Source organism: Drosophila willistoni (genome assembly GCF_018902025.1).
Source record: "Drosophila willistoni isolate 14030-0811.24 chromosome XL unlocalized genomic scaffold, UCI_dwil_1.1 Seg142, whole genome shotgun sequence".
In the NCBI taxonomy this organism is placed as follows: Eukaryota; Metazoa; Arthropoda; class Insecta; order Diptera; family Drosophilidae; genus Drosophila; species Drosophila willistoni.
In genome coordinates this window covers 5,984,532-6,005,957 of record NW_025814053.1, presented here as the reverse complement: position 1 = coordinate 6,005,957, position 21,426 = coordinate 5,984,532, and the positions used below count along the sequence as shown (strand labels likewise).

The 21,426-nt window shown below is 41.6% G+C and overlaps 1 protein-coding gene across 1 annotated transcript; it reads right to left on the bottom strand.

Moving 5' to 3' along the window:
- Nucleotides 1–1,727: 1,727 nt before the first annotated feature.
- Nucleotides 1,728–4,550, bottom strand: LOC6644707 (box A-binding factor). Its single transcript, XM_023176948.2, has one exon. The coding sequence runs from the start codon at nt 4,189–4,191 to the stop codon at nt 1,762–1,764; it is 2,430 nt and encodes an 809-aa protein (XP_023032716.1). The 5' UTR covers nt 4,192–4,550; the 3' UTR covers nt 1,728–1,761.
- Nucleotides 4,551–21,426: the final 16,876 nt, after the last annotated feature.

Here is a 21,426-nt window from a genome sequence, read left to right as displayed (position 1 = left end):
CCCATGGTCGAATGGATCTGATATGTATATATGTACAGTCGAGTCTCGATAAATCGAAAACCTTAATATTTCGTAAGAAACTGCTGGTCCCTTGAAAAAACTTTGTTGAAATAGAAACCCTGGTAAATTGAAAACCTCTCTAATTCGTAAAAATTCTGTTCCCGAGACTCGACTGTATATCATAGGAATGATTGTTTGAAAATTTGATTTGATTCTTTATAACTTGGTTGTGATCGTTAAGATCGGACTACTACATGATTAAGGTCCTATAGAAAAGTCCTACTCGTAAAATAGTTTGAGTCACAAATCGGCCATAATCACCATGATAACGATAATAATTTGGATCATTCAAAAACTTGTGCATTAAACTAACACAAAGCATAAGAAATTAAAGTAAATTAAAAGATTTAAACAAATAAATCTCAGTTTAGGCCATCAAGAAGAAATATCTAGCAAAAACTGCTTTCCTGAAAATGGAAAAATTACAAATTTCAGAGATCAATTTTCGGTTTTTGGTATGGAAATTTCCCGCATTTCCATCTCCAAGTCTTCGCCTTTCATTTAAAATTGGTTTTCTTGAAAGGATCTAAAAGACTTTTGGATCCCATATCTTCTTGGTTATACAAAGCGTGAAGGATTTCACAGAAATTGCTGGATAAGAAAAGTCTCAAGTGAAATTTTGGAAAAATGTTGACAAATTCACGAGTGAATCGAATTGTACAGTATGTCAAAACAGATCCAGAATATATATAGTATATATATGGCTCGAACAAAGTTTCAATTTGACCACGCCCCATTTGAAAAAGAGAGATCCTCCACTTGTCCTCACCCCGTTTTGCCTTCATTTGGTGTTTAATAAGTAAACCAGTTCAATTTTAAAGTTTTTGTTAATTTAATTATTTTTTTGTTTGTTGTTGTTTTTGTTTCTCTCTCTCTCTCTCTCTCTCTCTCTTTTCATATATATATATATAAAAATACTGTAATATAAATTTATCAATAAAAAAAAGGTTGTTTTCTCTCTTGTTTTTTAGTTTGTATATAAATATATTGTATATATATTTTTAGATTTATGTATATAATAATATTTAATAATAATTAATTGTTTAATTTTCTGTTGTAAATATATTTAAATATATGTGTATATATATTTCTTTTATTTATATTTATTCATAGTATAATTCTTTAATTCTGTTTTTTTTGTTTTTGTTTTGCAGTTTTTAACAATTCATTAAAATTTTGTTACTTTTTTCATATCACAAGAATTTTCAATTTTCTCTCTCTCAAAAAAAAAAAAAAAAAAAAGAACACATTTAATTAGTTTTAATATTAATATATATATATATATATATGTGTGTGTGTGTGTTTGTGTGGGTGTATTTAAAGCTTTACTCTTACAATCGATTCATTTGTATTTCGTTTGTCTCAGTTTTTTCAGTTGCAATTTTTTTGTTGTTTCACAATTTTTTTTAGTTCTACAGACAACAAAATAAAATTACGAATAAAAAAAAAATTACAAAAAAAAAAAAAATTATACTTAACTTAATTTGTTCTTAGAATTTAAACACAAAAAAAAATGTTAAGTTATAATTAAATTTCTTCTCTTATAAATAAGGTGGGTTTTTTTTTTTAAACTTTACTCTCTCTCTCTCCGTCTCGCTCTCGCTTATTGCTGATATGCATGGAAGTACATAATTAATTAATTAAAAAAAATATATTGAAAATTTTGCATAAATTCAAAAGGAATCGCAAATATTTTCTTATTTAGGCCACCATGGTGAGGTGAGGACTATGGCTGGGGGTGTTGCTGCCGACGGCAGAAGTGGCAGAGGCGGATGCTGGAGCCAACATTAGGGGCGTGCCAGCCACTGATGCGGCAGCGGCAGCAGCTGCGGCGGCGGCCAGCGCCTCCTGATCTAGCCAACGTTGCAAATGGGTTGATCGATGTTGCTGCTGCTGCTGTTGCTGCTGCTGCTGATGATGATGATGATGTTGCATCAACATTAGATTCTCGTTGTAGACGGCGGCATGTAACTGCAAATTGAGGCTGTATTCGCCACTGCCGCTGCCGCTGCCGCCGCCGCAACCGCCTCCGCTGCTAGCACTGTCACTGTAGGTGGATGAGCTGCTCTCGTAGCCAGAGACGGGCGATCCTTTGGGACAACAGAAACCGGTGGGTGAGAGCGGACTGATGTGGACTGTTTGGGGCGTGCTGCTGTTGCTGTTGCTGTTGCTGGCGGTGCTGCAATTGCTGTTGCCACCATGAAACTGCTGCTGGTGCTGCTGCTGCTGGTGGTGAGGAGGACTCCCGGCAACGGGAAATGGCTGTTGCACTAGGAAGGAAGCTGGCTGCGTTTGAAAGCGTTCGGTTGTTGGATATGTCGATGGATGATTGCTCCATATGATGGGCTCGCGTTGTTTCTTGTCCACACTGTTTCCCTCATCAGTGTCATCCTCGTCCTCATCCTGCTCGTCATCGGCAGCGGAGGCAGCTTCATCCTCATCCAACAGATATGGCTTGAATAGTTTCACTTGCTTCGAGGGCAACATCTGTTGTGGCTGCTGCTGCTGCTGCTGCTGCTGCTTGAGTATCTTCTGCTCGTGCTCCTGCTCAGCCTCTGTCTCGACATCGACATCGACAATGTCCACATCGACATCATTCTCGGTATCGGGCTCACACTTGATCATCTTATCCGGTTGCATGGCATCCGTATGAACCTTACGCTTGCGAAACGATAAATCCACACCGGATGGCAATGATGGCTTCTCATCCGATTGCTGTTGGTGGTGGAGCTGCTGTCGTTGCCGTCGTCCCAGCGACAAGTCCATGGGCGCTGGAGTGGGCGCCGATTCCAGACTTAGACGTGGCTCCAATCCAAGATCGGCAGCAACATGCGGATGTGGATGCGACTGCTGTGGTGGTGGTGGGGCCAACGGCAGGTATGTGTGATAGGCGGCATAGGGAATGTGGGAATTGCTTGGCACTTGAACTGGACTATGATGATGTTGATATGGCATTGTATTGGCACTTGATGTGGTTGTTGTGGTTGTATTGGCGTTGCTGCTGCTGCTGCTGCTGCTGCTGCTGGTGGCGGCGGCAATTGTGGAGCTAATGTTGCAACTTGTTGCTGTCGTGGTGCTGTGGCTGCTGCTACTGCTGCTGCTGCTGTTGCAGGGACTGCTACTGCTGCTGGTGGTGCTGGCGGCGGCGGTGGTGTTACTGGTGTTGCTATTCGCCAAGGCTACAGCGGCAACAACTGCAACAATTTTGGCAGCCGACAACTGAGAGGCGGTCGAGGCAGATGACGACGAGGGTGAGGCACTTGCACTGCCATTTGTGATAATAAGGCCATCGCCACTTGGCTGTGGCATCAATGTTGGTGGCGGCAATGTCGGTGGTGCTGGTGGGGCTACTGCAGCTGTCGACTGCTGTCCTCCCACCACTGGCACATGGGCAAGGGCCAGGGCATGTGGATGTGGATGGAAGCCATTGGCCAACAAGTGATGGGCCATTGCCGCATGATGATGATGATGATGATGCGAATGATGGGGATGTGGATGCGGATGTGGGGCATGATGGGCATGGACATGATGAGCGGCTGCAGCAGCATGATGGGCCACCGTCATGTGATGGGCCAATGTATTGTGGAATTGTGTATGCGGTTTCACATTTACCGCAGAATTTGTTGCCACCGATTGTTGCTGCTGCTGCTGTTGTTGTTGCTGCTGCTGCTGTTGTTGCTGTTGCTGTTGCTGCTGTTGCTGATGATGATTGTTGGCCACCGATGATCGCAGATTTAGTTCGCATTGCAACCATTTTTGTATTTGCCTGCGATGAATATTATATTTGCGAGCTGTTGCCCGTTGATTGCCCTTGCAATCGTTGTCATTGCGATAGGATTCCAAAACTTGCAGTTTGAATTGTGGTGTAAAGATGCGACGTGAACCCATTTTGGGACTTGCTCCACCGCCTCCTGCTCCGTTGCTGTTGCCACCTGTGGTGTTTGATGATGGCTCCACAGCAACTCCAACACAAACTGTGGCATCCTTTGTGGCACGTTTAGTGCTCTGATGATGATGTTGTTGCTGCTGCTGCTGCTGCTGTTGCTGCTGCTGCTGATGATGATGATGATGATGATGATTTAAGCTCAATAACGTTGTTGCCGACGAACTTTGTTCGCTTAGGTTATCCATTTTGATACTTGTTGATTATTTTTGTTTTTAGTTTAGTCCGTTGTATATTGATATCAAAAATATATAGTATAACTATATGTATATATATTTCTCTAAATAAGTTTCTTTGTATATATCTCTTGGTATTTTTTTTTGTAGAGTTTTTTCTTCTTCTGTTTTAGCGTTTTTTGTTAAAATTTATGTTTTGTTGCCACATGCGTGTTGTGGCTGTGGCTGTTGTTGCTGGTGTTGTTGGTGTTGCTGGTGGCTGCTGCTGCTGCTGCGACGACGCTTGCGCTTTCATAACTCGCGATCGACCAATACCAACAACAACACGTTAACGTTTGACCGGGTTGCTTTTTTATATTTGTTGCTTTTGCTTTTTGGATTGTTTATGTGTGTGTGTGAGTGTGTGTCTTTCTGTGTGTTTGTGTGTGTGTTAATGTCTGTTGAACGGGGGGGCGTGGGGGGCGTAGAAGAAATTCAACAACAACAATAACAACTACAACGACGACGACCACACAGAGAAATCAACAGGAAAAAAAAAATAATTAAGTAAACTTTAAAATAAAATTTGTTGTTTTTCTTTTTCTTCTTTTTACAAAAAACTCGCGTGAATTTTTCTTGTTTTTCTGTTTTTATATTTTGTATATTATTATTATTGTTGTATTATTTTTGCCTTTGCTGTTGGCTGTGCTGCTGCTACTAACTGACTGACGACTTGTGAGTGCTGCTGCTGCGCTTTCATAACTCGCGTTGATCCGCACGGCAAGGAATCCAAAACTCAATTGTTCAGATAAAGATACGTTCTAGTTCGAAGATACAGATACGTTCTAGACTGCTGGCTCTGGCTCAGTTGAGGTGTCGGTGTCGTTGCGGCGCGGCGGTGTTGGTATCGGTGTCTCGGGCCCTCACTCATTCACATACTCGTTCGCTCGTTCGCTCGCTCGCTCGCTCGCTCGTTCGTTCGTTTGCCCGTTCGCTCACTCACTCACTCACACACATGCACAATCAAAATGAACGCCTTGCAATCTCTGTCTGCCTGAGTCTGAGTCTCTCGCTCGCGTTCTTGCTCACTCTCTCGCTCTCTCTCTTGCCCGCCCGCTCGTTCTCTCACTCTCGCGCTCTGTCTCCCTCCCTCTTGAGTGTGTGGCGTATGTGTGTGTGTGTGTTTGCATCCGAAACAGGGAACGAGTATCGAGACAACAGCAACAACAACAACAATCGAGCACGGCGCTGAGCATTGCAGACAAACTGACGACAATCGTCGTCGGGCATTGCGCTCGTGTATTGTATCTGTGTGTGTGTGTGTGTGTGTGTATCTGTGTGTATGAGAGACCCGTTCTAGCTGCGATTGTTGCTGCCGTTGCTGCTGCTGTTGTTGTTACTGCTGGTGTGGAGTTGTCGACGGACAATATGGACAGATGGGGACGGAACCCAAAACGATTGCTCTCCCCTTACCCCTTTCCGTTGCCCGATCCGTTCCCCTTGCTCCATGCGTCACCCATCGACCAAAAGTGTGTGTGTGTGTATGCTGACTAACTGACAATTTGCGTCTGTATGCTGAGCCACTCGAAACGTTGTTGGGCCACAGTGGTATAAAAAAGTTCTCAGCTCCGACATAAATTGAATTTCTAAAAAAACCATTTCAAACCAAAGTCATAGTAAAAATTTCAAATGGAATTGTTTTAGCATAAATACATGAGAATATTCTTCCAAAAAGAGGTTAAAGAACAGTCAAACGGTTAGAATGCCAAATTTGCCCCACTGTGCTGCGGCGGTTTTTAGACAACGACAGCATCGAAGTATGCTTTGTGGCCTGTGGTCGTACGGTCGGCAAGCTAACTTGCGCTACAATTTTCCTGGCAACGCCACTTTTTTACTCAGACACAGATACACACACACACACATATGTATGTATGTATTGCATATATGGCACACATGCGTCTATATCTGTATAAGTGAGTCGAAGTCGTCGTTGCCGTTGCCGTTGCCGTCGTCGTCGTGGCTGCCAGACACTCTGGCACTAGGGCCCAACCCAGCCCCCGTCATTCGCCACCGACGCCCCGACACCCTGACGTTCTGTCGAACGTTCTGTCTGTCTGTCTGTCTGTCTGTCGGCGGGACAGACGCAACAGATCGCCAGTTGAACTTGTTGAGCATTACTGGCCCAAGGGGGGTGCGCCAAGTATAAACCATATCTCGCCAGCTCTCTCTTTCTCTCTCGCTCTCTCTCCCTCTCGCTCGTTCGTTCTCATTCTCTCTTGTTCAGCTAGCGCGTTCAACTGTTGAATGTGCAATGCAACGCGACAACGAGCGATGCATTTATTTTTTGGTTTTGGTTTTTTTTTTTTTATACGGCCTTTTGTATGTATTTATGTATGTATGCGCAGATGCAAGTATATGTACATACATACATACATACATACATATACACAAGTATGTCGGTTTTTCATTTCATATACAGACGTTTTTATACCCATTAAAGGGCAAGAGGCAAGCTAAATGGGTCCTTTTTAATGAAATGTCCAACGGGTTTATCTTTAGTAATGGGTTCTCCTTAGTTGAGATTGTGAAAAGGATTAAGAATATATAAACACCTGATTAACCTGTGACTAAAAAACACGTGTTGAATCAATATTTTGCCCCTTGTGAGGGAAAGTATGTCTCTCAATCTGATGATGATCGAGGGCTAGGTATAACATGGTCGACTCTATTTAATATTATTTTTGATTGCAGTTGTTCTTGTTGGCCGTGGGTGCACACACACACGCACATACATACATAGCTAGAGCTCAGAGAGCTGCATTCTGTTCACGTTGTCGCCGCCCAGTCTAAAAGTTTCAAAGACAAAAAGGGCAAATGCAGTTGCAACAACAACAACAACAGCAGCAACAGCATCAGAAGCAGCAGCAGCAGCAGCAGCGGGCAAAGGAACCATCCGCACTTGTTGCAAATGACAAACCAAAAATTTTCCCTCTTCTACGAAATCAACAACAGCAACAACAACAACAAAATCTGCGCGCTGTCGCTGCTGCTAGCTGATGTCGTCGTCGTCGTCGTCGTCGTCTCCTTCGTTGCCGCCGTCACCGCCGTCAACTGGAATTCATGAATGAAACACATATGCAGAGGTGTCTTCTCTCTCTTTTATGTATTTGATATGTACGTGAGTGTGTGTGTGTGTGCGTGTGCGTGTGCTAACTGTGGGCTGCTGCTTCTGCGTGTGTATGCAAATTCATAAATAATAAATGTGTTTCATAGCTTCTTTTTGTTCTTGTTGTTGTTGCATTATTTTGCACAAGAAATAGAAATAGATAGCGATACAGAGACAGAGTGAGTAGGAGAGAGAGAGAGCGAGATAGAAAGAAGTTATAATGGCAATTGAATCACCTAGACTGGGACTACATGACGGATCTCTAGCCATCAACGACGACGACGACGACGACGTCGACACGGCACGGCACAGATTCCCACGTCAACATTGCAAACGCCCAACGCCCTTTTATTTTTTGGGCTCCTTTCCGTTGCGCCCCCTCTCCCCACCCTTGACGTAGCACTTTAGATGACGACGCATTGTCTGGGAGTCTACACGGATTCGGTTTAGTTGGACTGGCAAGCGCCTTTAGCTTCTTCACTGCATTTCTAAGTAACGCACAGAAATATGCCGAAGAAATGCCACAAAAACACACACACACACACACACAACAGGCACACACATACACACACTTGCATACATATAAGACATACATACATACAATAAAGTGAAATCAAAAGAATTCCACTTTTTTTTTTTAGAACCCGTCGGCTTCTAAATCGATTTATCAAAACCGAAAAAAAAAACAAAAACAAAAAAAATCTACACGGGAAAAAAAGCGGAAAGACGCAGGCAAAGAGATAAAAATTGAATATAATAAAAAGGTAACGTAAAAACGAGAAAAAAAAGAACGAAAGAACAAAACTATACACACAATAGATGCACACACACACACACACACACACACAGAGAGAAAGAGAGGGAGATGAGAAGGAGGAGGAGGAAGACAGAGATGGACAGAGACACACACATGAATTGATTAAAAAGTTGGAAAAGAAATCATTTTGGTCGAGTCGATCGGGCCAAAGGGAACAGGCAAAGGGCACCACGACAACGGCGGCGGCGGCGGCGGCGGCAGCAATCGAAAACTGAAGAAGAACGAACAACGAACAGTTGACCTGTGTGCTTGGGCATTTATGATCCGATCCGATCCGATCCAGCCGAGGCTACAATGCCATAATGGAGAGCATAGTGGTGGGGTGGGGGGTTGGTGCGCCCAAGAAGAAGATGGACAAGGGAAGCTGGGAGTAGAAGTCTTCGAGGCCTTTATGGAAAGGGGCAAGGGTCTGAGGTCTGGGGCCTGGCCATCCATTGCCGCCGTGCTGTCTGCGTTTGAATAAGCCCACACAACACTCACACTCCACTCCACTGATTGTGAGTGGTAACAAAGACAGCGAGAGAGAAAGAGCGAGAGAGAGAGACAGACAGTTGGAGACATTAAAACAAACCAAACGATCAAACGATCAAACTCTCTAGAACCAGAACCGAAACCCCAAGACCAAGACCTGACCCGGTGCGTAAGGCGCACTACCAAAATGATCAAGAAACCGAAGCCATCAAGTTTTTTTTTTGTCGGTTTTGACATTTTTCTATATACCTACTACATATTTTTGTATGTATTTGTAAGCGATTCTATTAATATCATTCGATTGTTCATTTACTATAGTTATTAAATTCTAGCTTATAGAATTATTTCATACAGTAGAGGGATCTCCAGAGAAGTCAGGACTTCTTTGACAGCTTTGTCCCCCATTCCCACCTCTCTCTTTCTCCTACATTTCTGACCAGGTTAGAGAAGCTTCTACAGGAAACGTAATTCTTAAGAATTACGAAATCTGTATATAGAATTGCCAAATGCAATTACTTAGTATACATATATAAGGTGATTAATTCAATTAAAGATGAAATTTTGCCATATTGATTCTAGATCTATAATATATGTAAATGTAGATAAGATATGGCTAAGATACATATATGTGACAAAGTGACAAAGTTTACCTTTTTATATACATTTCAAAACAAAAAGAAATCATTTTCAGATAAGTCATACCAAAACCAGAGGGCCGGAACTAACTTCGACCGCGTCAAAGTTTGTATACCCTTGCAACTTTTTTGGATCTATTTCGGGTTACAATCTTAGCATAGGAAATAACTAAGATATTGATAAAAGTCACGGTTTTCCACCGATCGTTCCTATGGGAGCTATATGATATAGTTACCCGATATTTATTAAATTCGGCACGGTCATTAACAGATTTATTAAACTAACAAATATTTAATTTGAAAGCAATCGCGTTAAAAGTAACGAAGTTTTTGACAAAAGTCACTGTTTTCGAAAGATCGTTCCTATGGGAGCTATATGATATAGTCACCCGATCTTGATAAAATTTGGCATAGTCGTTTATACGTGTAACAAACTCACCAATATTAAATATCAGAACATTAGCTCAGAAAATAACGAAGCTAATGAGAAAAGTCACTGTTCGTGATTTTGTCATTTGTATGGGAGCTATATGATATAGTGATCCGATCCGGCTGAATCCGAGATATACAACGCCTGCAGTATATACAAGCCTACATGCAAAAGCTCTGTAGCTCTTACGGTCTAGGAGGAGTTTGCGTTAATTCGAACTCGTCTCGTCGTGCTGATCAAGAATATATATACTTTTACTTTGGTCGGAGATGTTTCCTTCTATGCGTTGCACACTTCTGACCAAAATTAATATACCCTTTTTGCAAGGGTATAACAATGATGCATTCCTGGCCAACTACTTAGGTATATATAGAACAATACGATTGTTCTTTCAATTATTTTGATATATATTGTATAAAGCATGGGAATGTCGGTGGTGTAATAATTATATTGACTGACTAACTAGAGGCCTTATCATGCGATAACATCAAACAAAGGCAAAAGTGGGTCTATGCGAAACTATGTGGTTATAAATACATATATAAGTATATATGTATATGTATTGATAGATAGAGTAAGTGCTACTGATGCATCATCATCATCATCATCGACCAGTTTTAGTTGTTCTTTTCGGTTAGTTAAACACTCACACTATCTCTAATCACCTCTCTCTCTCTTTCACGATCTTAGCCTAATACACGTGGGTTAATCACGTTTGTTTTGGACTTGAGTTGAGTCAGTGATGGCCGTGTTCGAGGCGGGGGGCCTTCCCTTTGCCTTGGCATTCGTTCGTTAAAACGGTTACGCAAGCTGTTGCCAAGTCCAAGTCCAAGTCTCTCGCCTTCTCTCTCTCTCTCTCTCTCTGACCCGATCCCGGACAACAACAAGAGACGACGATTATGTATCTCGGATCACGATCACGAGGTTTGATTGCTATTGCAGGCGTGTGTGCATTAATCTTGAATCGAAGCTATTTTTTTTTTGTTGTTTTTGTTGTTTTTGTTTCGTTTAGAAGCCTTAATGAATGTAATATGTAATCTCGCATTGGGGGATAACCTAAACTGAACTGAACGATTAGATCAAAGTCGAGATGGGTTAATCATCGATCTGATCACATTGCATCCCGTTGAAAGATGTTCCGGTATAATATAAGTAAAATCTCACCTAACCTACCTAAAAAATAAAAAAATCCCTAGAATTCAACAACATAACGAAAGAAAACCCATTCCAATATTAACGATTTCCAATGCAACATTAAAAAAAATCGCATTTTCTTGGTGTTTTTTTTTTTTTTTGCGATCGTTGCACGATCTGCTGGAGCCCAATTCCAGTTAACTACGAACCGAAGCGAACTGAGGCGCCTAATGCATAGTTCTTCTTAGAAAAGAAAGCGGCCTGGCCCAAAGCTAAAGTCATGGATAAACTAAAGTAACGATGTCCCAGGCACTCGCAGTCCGAGGTTGAGTTCGAGTTGGAGTTGGAGAAGGAGAAGGAGACCGAGTCGAAGTCGCTATGCCTCTGGTCAGACATTGGGCCGCCGTTGCCACTGTCGCCGCCGCCTTAAGCTTCAAGGGGCGCATAAAAATGCGCACTGACCATATAAAAAACAACAACAACAACAACAACAACATCTCAGTAAGGCATGGGATAGATGGATGGATGGGATGGATGGTATGGGATGTGTGGGGATGTGGGAAAGGGCAAGGCAAGCGCGAAGGCAAAACTTTTATTAACTTTTCCAAGAAATGGAATTTCTTGGATCCTGTGTGCCTGTTTTCGCTTTGCTTGTGCTGACTTTTAATGCGAAGCTGGAAGTTTTGGCTTCGTCTTCAACTTCATTTGCAGGTATCCACACACACACACACACACACACACACACACACACATATATACACTCACCATAAGCTTCAGGTGTTTCTTCTTTGGTCTTCCTTTTTGTGCCTTGGTCCAGGGCTAGTTAACGGCGGCATTCTTTCGTGCGGTTGCATTGGAAAAAGGGATAGGTAAAGGAGAGCGAAAGGGTGAGGGGGGAGGGGGGCGAATCGGAGGGTGAGCGCTGGGATTGGGACTGGGGCCGTCGTCGTCGTCGTCAATTTGAGTCAATTTCTGTTTTGTAGTCGAACGTGAACGAAATGAACGAAGCGCATAAATAACGTAAAAACAAAACAAGACGAAGAAGAAGAAGCAGAAGCAGAAGAAGGCAAAGAAACAGAAGGTAGAAAAGTGCCTGGACTCCAAATTCAGTGGCGGTGTTAAAGTTGGACAGAACGGTGAGGGGGATTTACAATGGAGGGGATTAAGTCAAATAAATGTGGGGGAGGGGGTGGGACCATTTCTAGTTGAGAGTACACGGCAAGGTGTGTAAAATCGGCCGCCCCTTCCCTCCCCTCCTTCCACCCGTTATTGTTTCTACCAAAATCCTCCAACAGAGTGAGAAATCTGTTCTACGCTTATGGCATTTCATATATACACACACACACAGAGAGGGGTAAGGAGAGTGATAGAGAGGGGGGGTGGGGAGGGTAATGGGGACCGACCAGAGTCAGACCAGCGGACGCCTACGTGCTGCAATGGCGCTGCCTGCCTGCCTGCTTGGTTGTTTGCTTGCCTGCCTGCTAATGCAGCTGTGTGGTGCACAGCGGGAAGCGGGGTTAACGGGTACGGGAGGGAGGTAATATGCTATCGGTGGCCAAGACTGGCGCACTCTGGCAGACATACTGGCAGGCGGCTCTTCCTCTTCCCCAGTCCACATAAAGCGCCACACCGTGGCTGCATTCATACACACACACAGACACACACACGTATCTCCGAGAATTCACTCTTGTACTCGTGCCCTCTCTCTGTTGCTCGCTCTCTCTCTTAGTCGAACCTTTTGTATGTGTTCGTCTCTGATGGAGTGAGTGTGTGTGTGTGTGTGTGTGTATCCATGTGTCAGTGAGTGTGAGGCACATTTGTATTTTTAGTACAAGATTGTTGTTTAAACAAACAGGTTTTTTTTTTACACCGCCAGCCACATAACTCGTCTGTCGAGCTGACGCCTCCGCCTGCTGCCGTTGCTGCTTGCTGCTGCTGCGGCTGCTGCTGCTGTCTGCGCTGTTGTCGGTTTTCAACGAGCTTAGCTAATTTTCCATGGCAGCCCTGGCGCCAGGCAGCACGCCAAAAAAAAAGGAGAAAAAAAATACAATATATATGCGAAACGATACCAAATGGTATAATAATAATAAAACCAGTTCTACATTGATTGTGCAGCCCTGCATCATCAGTCAGCAAGCAAAATGCCCAACAGGTTGAGCACTCTCATCTGCGCAATTCGATTTTGATTTGCCCTACCCTACCCTACCGTACCCTATCCATGGGTACGTGTGTGTGTGTTTGTGCCGAATCTGAAAAACAAAAAGCATAGGATCGATCTCTCTCTCTCACTATCTCTCCGTCTCGCTTGCTCTCCCCCTAGCTGGCCACGTTCATCCGCAAGAGGTGGGCGGAGGGGTGGTAGTTGGTCGGGCTGGGGGGATAAGGAGGGAGGGACAAAAAAAACGCTGATGTTGCTGCGGATACGGCGCCCCAGCGTCTGTGTAGTGCACAGTGGCAATCGCAAGGTGTACCTCTAGCTAATGTTATTTAATTTATTTTCGTATTCACACGTTTTGCGGTGGCATACAGAACACACATACATTCATCCATATGTACGAACCATATCTTCACATATGTGGGTGTTTGTGCCTGCATGTATACATACATATGTATGTTGGTGTAGGTGTACTCTCAAAATGAACGCCACTCAGAATGAATGCCGAGAACTCGACAGAGTTGCTCCAACAATTTCAATTTCATGAGTTCATTTCTTGTCGTCGCTCTGTCTGTGCGCTCATTCGTTTGTGGTTCATTCATTCTCTCACACAACACACACACACACACAGCGAGCGAGAGAGCAATCGACACAAAGAGAACAACAGAGAGAGCGAGAGACAGAGAGAGAACTGGCGACACAAACAGGTACCCCAACGAACGAGCATAGCATAGAGAGCGAGGTTGAAGTTGGGCAACAGTGCACTCGATCGCCACCAGACAGAATGTCGCCAGTTCATGCTACGCCGCCAGACATACTGTCGTCGTTGTTGTTGTTGTTGTTGTTGTCGATCTCGACGCTGACGTCGCAGTCGCAGTCGTTTGGTTGTCGCTGCCGTTTTTACACCCGCCGTCGTCTATGGCTTTGCTGTGGTTGCTGTGATCTCTACTCCGCCTTCTCCACCTTCCTACCCCAACCCCCCCTACACCATTCCACTCCGCAAAAAAAAAAAGCGCCCTGTAACCGATACGAATATGATCATATATATGTACGCCCTCGACTTTGGCTACTGATCGATCGATCGATCGTTCGATCGATTGCTGCATTTTTGCATGTTTGTTAGCCTCAAGCCAAACTAACTTATTTAGTTAGTTAACGCGTGCATTCCTCTGGAAATGAAGCCCAGTACTTTTCCACGTCTCGAGATTGACATCGAGACAGTGTGAGTCATTTAAACGATCGATCTAGCAAGGGAAAGTGGAGCCACACACAACGAATCATATGAATCAACTAAAACAAATCAATCTAAAAATCATATTACATGACTCATTTTTTAGGTATTAACACGATTCTTTCATTCAAATGACTTTCATATGCTTTAGAAGTTTCACGCCAATATCGGAAAAATTTACCTAGATTTTGCATTATACTGCCACGTTTCTGTCCACTCTGAATTTATTGAACGCCCCACAAAAAAGAACGCCATAAGAAACACGAAAAAATTCCGTGAATTGCATTCTTACTTTCTTTTGTTCCACAACTTTTGCTGGGTCACCTTGATCAGCAATATAAAGTGCCTACGAAAAAACAAAAGAAACCCACAGAAAGCCACACACCAACAATTTTGTTCTATACTCTAAAGAAATTTAAAAGAAATCAGTTTTTTTACGCTAGAAACTTAATTAGTCAGCTCAATCGATCAAGAAATAATATTAAATGAATAATTTAATATTTCAATTGAGCTTAACGTTTCCTTAAGAACACGATTGTGTCTAAAAGTTTATGTCTTAAACTTGAGATATATAACTAAAACAAACTTTTATTGTAACAGATTTCAGTAAGGTAATATCGAAATTGCTCCGCTTGATGATCAGTGCTAAATATTAAACAAGTGTCGCATCTAGGACTCTAAAATGGAAGCGACTTTGCCCCCCAAAGTATGCAAAAGGCAATGAAAGAATGAAATTTTTGGAGTATCTTGTGTTTACAACCAATTTTTTAAGTTTAATTTAGAAGGCATCCGAAAACTTAAACACTTTACCTACTTTAAGGAGCAAAATTTACCGCAATTTCAAAGCCGCTAATGAAATTAAACTATACAAAGTCGTGTTAAATAGTAAGTAATGCCTTTTTGGGGTAAGTGTATAAAGAATTGGCCAAAAAGTTCGTATAAATTAAATTTTGCCCACATCAGCGAGTTTTTGGATCGCATGTGGGTGTATCTACCTATGTATATACATATATATAGACATTGGCCAAGCTCCATCATCTATTTTAACTTGAGTTTGTTTTCATTTTGGCTTAGCTTGAGCTGTCGCGGTCAGCGCGTGATCTGGTACTAACAAAATAATACAATACGAGTATTTTAGCCGAGGTTATTTAACCCAACATTTTTGCACTGTCAGAAACATTAGGCAATTCAGCTAAAATTTTTATTGGTTTTTGTTTTTGGGGGTTCGTTTTTTATTACACGTTTTCCAATTCAAAATCAAAAACCTATTTTTGTTTAGTATCAAAATTTTAGTGAGTTTTAAAGCTATTTGATGAAACTGTTGAAAAATAAAGTAGGTTAGGCGCGTGTGGTAATTCGGAGCAGTCAATAATGTCATCAGATATAGCAGAAGGATCCATCAAGCGATTAATTAATTCTATTTTAATCTAAAAAGGATTGGAGGTACTTTATTTTTCGACCATCTTTTCTTATCCTTGTTTGTTTGGTCTCTAGGAAATTCTTCTGCTCAAAAATGCTCGCCAGGCTCCTTATTGATCTTCCACCTCCCGAAAATCCCATCTAAGGATGATTAGCCTTCTTAAATTTTTCTTTTAATATCCTTTTTGATCTATTTCAATTATAATCTCAATTGGAGCAATTTTGCTAAAGAATCCAAAGTTTTAAAGGTCATTCCAAAACTAGTTGGGAATCACAACTACTTGAAGTGAAAATTAAAAGAAAAGTCTGTTGATGATAAAACTTGGCGGTTCTTGAAATAGTTTAACCTTTGTCTACGATTTGAAATCTTATATATTCATATCAATATAAACTGATCTCAGGATGGGAAAAAGGGTTAAAAAAACAGACGACTTTAGTTTTCTTTTCGACGGTTTTTAGGTTCGATTGTTCGATTGGATGACCTGCCTTCTCTGGCATTTTACCTTTTTGTCTACCATTCCTGTTGTTCCTGAGAACCAAACCTGTGAACCTGTGCCTGGCCCAAAACATGTGCATAGTTTTGTGTGTATTGTTTGCTAGAGTGGCCCAGCTTTAAAATGGGGCTTTCCCGACGCACCCAAACACATGTGTTGACCCGTATTTCAGATAGAGTGAGAGACCTGAGTGTCAGTGTCAATAACTTGACACGCCACACACACACCATACGCCAGCATTTGTTTTGGATTTCCCGTCGGATTAAGCAACTTAGTGCACAATCCTCTAGGAAAGCGAGTTCAGTTCCGTGTATACCCGTGCACTTTGCGGGTGCGATCAGCATCATCATATAATGAGCTGACCTGCTGACCTGACCTGAGTCTCGGCATCGGCATTGGCAACTCGGCATCTCGGTGTCTGCCTGCCCGCCCGCTAATTGTAATCGTGGGAAAAACCCAATCAGACGTAACATTCGTCCCTATTTTATTAGGGGCAATATTAGCGTAATCCACTTTTAGGGTTTGTGAAGAAGCTGTAAAGAACTTGGCTTGCATTTACGATCCATTTAGTCATAAATATTCAATGCGATATCAAGGTGTCGATCGTCGATCACTCTTCGAGGTAGGCAGGACACAAGGATTATATGTATATACATATTTTGTCGACACTTGACGAATTTTAATTAATGCGATCACAATTATAATTATAATTCATTTGACTTTTAGGAAAGAAAGGATATGGAAAGACTTTTCCTTCCACAACCGACAAGTCGATGACAAGTCGTTGAGGTTGATTGATGGATCCATATCCGGTTTTTGTTACTTTAAAGAAATCTTTATCTAACCAAAAATTAATATGGCATGTTATTCATTAGGCACTTGGACACATTGTCTTGAACAGGTGGCCATAATTTAAAATTAAAATCAAGTAAGGCCCTCATTAGATACTCCGATCGGCCAGTCCGTCGATCGGTTGGTCGGTGGTTGTCTTAGACGTTGCCGGTACGCGTGTGGCATATGAAAATGAGAAGTAACTAAACAAATCCCAGTAGCTATCCGAACCTGTCCATAAATCGCTCAAAGACAACGTTGCCGAAATATCAATTACAATTACTTTGAGCGGTACTGCAACTAAATTCATATTGAGTTGGTGTTTTTTTTTTTGGATACCCAAACCATAAATCACATTGGGCAACCTGTGTTTTTTGGGGGTGTGAGAGGGTGTCCAGGTTGTTTCTTAGGCGTTACATTGAAACCTTTATGGGTGCTGTCAGACGACAACAGCAACAACAACAACAACAACAACAAAAGAAAGCCACATTCAGGCAATGTGCATGTAGATGCCCATAGAGATAAAGATTGATAAACATCTTGACACTTGACTTGGGTGATCGGTTGCATACCAAGAAGAGACACATTCTCCCCCAATTGATTGGTGGCCCATAATCAACCATTAGATTCCTTCACTCATTGGACACTACTTATATCAAATATTATTAACAAAAAAACACAAAAAAAGCCAACGACAAGCAACGATTAATTAATAGATATAATAGAAAGTTTTGATCAATATAGAAATCTAACAAAACTGACAACTTGAAATTCTAGAAAATTCTTTTCAACGCTCTTCAAAGAAATTTTAGATCATGCACCAAAATGGGGGGCATTTCGCCCCCTAAAATATGCAATAAGCAGTTCAAGAATTCGCTTTTTCAATCATTTAAAGAAGGTTTTGTTAAATACTAAGAAGGCATTACCAGAAACCATTTTAATATTGCAACACTCAAAACAAATTCTAAATTTCTGAAAAACAATTTAAGAATTTTCTTCAATCTATTGCATACTTTAAGGGGCAACGTTTCACTATTTCACTGCCTTAGATGCGCCTATGAGTTATTTGGTTAATTCTGAAACTGAATTCGTGGCATTTCTTTGAGATTTCTATCTGTTCTACCTAATTGAATCGGGGTAGATGTTCGATCATAAAATAAATATGATCGGCTTAGGAAATCTAGTAATTTGTTAGTTTGAGGATTCATCAAAATTGCCTGATCATTTTGAAGATTCACGAGTCGAAAAAACTTCAAAATTATTTGAAATATCTCAGACTCCACTTTCCCTCGATCAATTTATTACAAAGGACCAACTTAGTCCTAGGCTGAAAATCAGAGGATCTTGTCTTGAATGGTAAAACTTTACTTAAATTCAATTCCAACCGCTATTTTTATAACTCTATAACGAAATGATGATAATTCAGAATAGTTTTCCTTTGGGAGAGCCATGTATATAGGGTAGAGAGTTTTGTTTCGTTTTGTTTAGTTGCCCTTTTGCTAAGTAAACTGTCTACTCGTATTCATGTAAATTCAATATTTGGTGTCTGATAACAAAAAAATTTGTAATCTACATACGAAAGAGTGTGGAATATGGAATGAGGTGTTCTCTATCATATACATATAGTATCGTATTGTAACGTATCATGGGTGCCCAACAATTTGTATATACATACATATATATGTATACCTTCTGTTTTGGCTTCTGAACCGATTGCAGGGCATTGCAGCTGAGTTCAGTTCAGTTCCGTTCGGTTCGAAAACCTAGTAGAATTGCATACAAATAGACTTTTGGACAAGAGGGAGATAGACATTATGTACATAAATACATGAAAGAATCGAACATGGGAACCCATATACAAACACATATGTATATACATATATATGGATAGATGTCGGTACATTATTGTTAGCATTTTGGATTCAGCTTTAGCTTTTTGAATGCAGTTGCAGCTTTGGGCATTTTATTGAAAGTAAATATTTATGTACACATGTACATAAATGGGTGTTGTGTGTGTTCCAGTGCGTGTGCGAGTGTGTGTGTGTGTGTGTGTGTGTGTGTATAAATATGTTTTACGTCCAAAAGCGGCCCCTCGTCTCTAGCCATGCCATTTCTCTTTCTCTGTCTCTCTTTCTTGGTTCAAACATCAGTTTGTTTATGCCCATGCGGCGGTATATGTTGGCCACAGTGAAACCTCTTGAAAGTTGACTCTAACATTGTCATGTAAAAATTGTCTATAAATAAAGATTGCTTCAAGTAATTCGTTTTATTATGCCAATTTATCTTTTAACAAGCGATTTCTTGGACTTGTTGCATACTTTAGAGGGCAAAGCTCTGCATCATTTCGCATCCTCATTGAAAATTGTTTAAAATTCATGCCTAAAGCAAGATTTCCTTTGGTTTTTTATTGCCTACTTTTGGGGGCTATGCAAATTTTGGACTTTTCTGAAATCTCAAAAACTAAAATTTCTAAAAATGAAAATATAATTAAGATAAAAACCTTCGAAGCGAGGGAAAGGAACTTACTTTCTCTCTCGATCCGACGCAGCTTGTGAGCATGTGGGACATTTCTGGAATTCTTGCTTAACTAATCAGTAGTTATTTCAAAAGTTGAACTTCCTTTCAATATTTCGAAAGTTGTTAAACAAACTGGAAGTCATTTTCTAGATCGGCGGTCGATCGAGGGAAGGAAGGGCGAGGGGAAAAAATAATATAATATTTATTCTCAAGTGAAATTTCATTGAAATCGTTGTGAAATGAAACGATTATTTTGGATTATAATCGAAATATAACTTGATTCTAAAAGAATGTTTAGTGTGGGAGTAAGAAAATACATTACAGAGGGGGTTAAGGTTGTGAGGAGAGGGGCAAGAAAGAATGGGGTTTGAGCTTAGTTCCTCAAATTGTTCGATAATTTTAGGAATCCTTAATCTAGATGATCATTTATCGATAACCCCCCAAGATAGTGTAGTTTAGTAATGGCAGGATAGGGGAAAAGGCGGATGGGGAGGGTGAGATTATTTGCGGTGTGTGGCTTCAAATGTACGATATGAGCGTTTATCGATAACTCTCCCCTCTAAAAGATCGGGGGGACTTTTTAATGGAGTGTTCACTGTAAGTTTTCTTCTACGTGTATAATGCAAGCCGTGCATGTGGTGTTGCTCATGCTTTTGGGATACCTACAATGCACATACGCACACACACACACACACACACACTCATACATACAAACATACATACATACAAATGCATTTATGTGAACGTCAAGAATCCATATCAGCACACCACAGCACAACAACAACAACAACGAAGCATTCATATGCCCTGCCAAACGTACAAAAGTTCATGCACACACACACACACACACACATGCAATCATGGTTATGCACGGTGTGGCGGTGGCGGCGGCGGCGGCGGCGGCTGTCAGAGAGAGAGAGAGAGAGAGAGACCAGGCCCCGACCAGGCAGAGTCAGGCCAGACAGTCTGTCGCCAGAAAAATCTACACAACGCAGAGGCCATAAACGAGGGCAGAGGCAAAGGCAAAGGCAGAGTCAGAGTCAGAGGCATAGGCAGCGGCAGCGGCAGCGTTAACTATCGACGGGGGGGCCGTAAAGCAGAAGGGGGAGAAACGTCGATGGTGAGTTGGTTGTGCGGCGCGCTGGTTTGGTTGAGAAATCGTTCGAAAGAGCGAAGCGCAAAGCGAAGCAAAATTCCATTTAGATTATATTCTTTTTTTTTTGTTTTTGGTTTTTTTGGTGTGTGAGTTGTTGTTGTTGTTTTGTTTTTGTTGGCGCTTTTGACGAACGGCGTGTTGTGCGGCTTGGGAGGTGTTACAATACATAATGAACATCGTTATGTATGTGTTTCTCTCTGTGTGTGTGTGTGTGTGTGCCAGAGCGAGTGCATTGCCAGACCGTCCGGCGCGCCACAAACGTCATCGCCAGTTTGGGGCAAGTCAGAGGCGTCGACGTCTTACATAGAATGCAGTCCGAAACCCTTTTACCACTTTCCATTAGTAGACTTTACAAACAAGATGCCACATGAGCCGAAGTGACACGAGCATTTACGAGCATGTACGGGTGACGGCAGCGGTGCGGCAGAATGGGTCAAGATCGGTGCGCCAAAATCAAGCTATTGTTTTCAAGAAGTTAAAACAATTCTTGGGTTCCTATAAAATTTGACGATGAAACGTTTGGAAAATCTTTGACAATTAAAATTAAAAACGATACCGATAACAAAGGAAACTGAAATCGAACTTTGAATAGAGGATAGATAGTGATATCTAAAGTTCTTCTGCGATAGCTAACAGAACTTTTTGTCTTTTAATGCCAATTTTACAATTACAAGGAATGAACTATCGAATGATTAATTTTATTTGAATTACAGTAGAATCCGGTTATAACGACGCTCAAGGGACCGACGATTTTTGTCGTTATATCCGGAAGACGTACCAACCGAAGGCCCTTGGGACCAACCGAACACTCA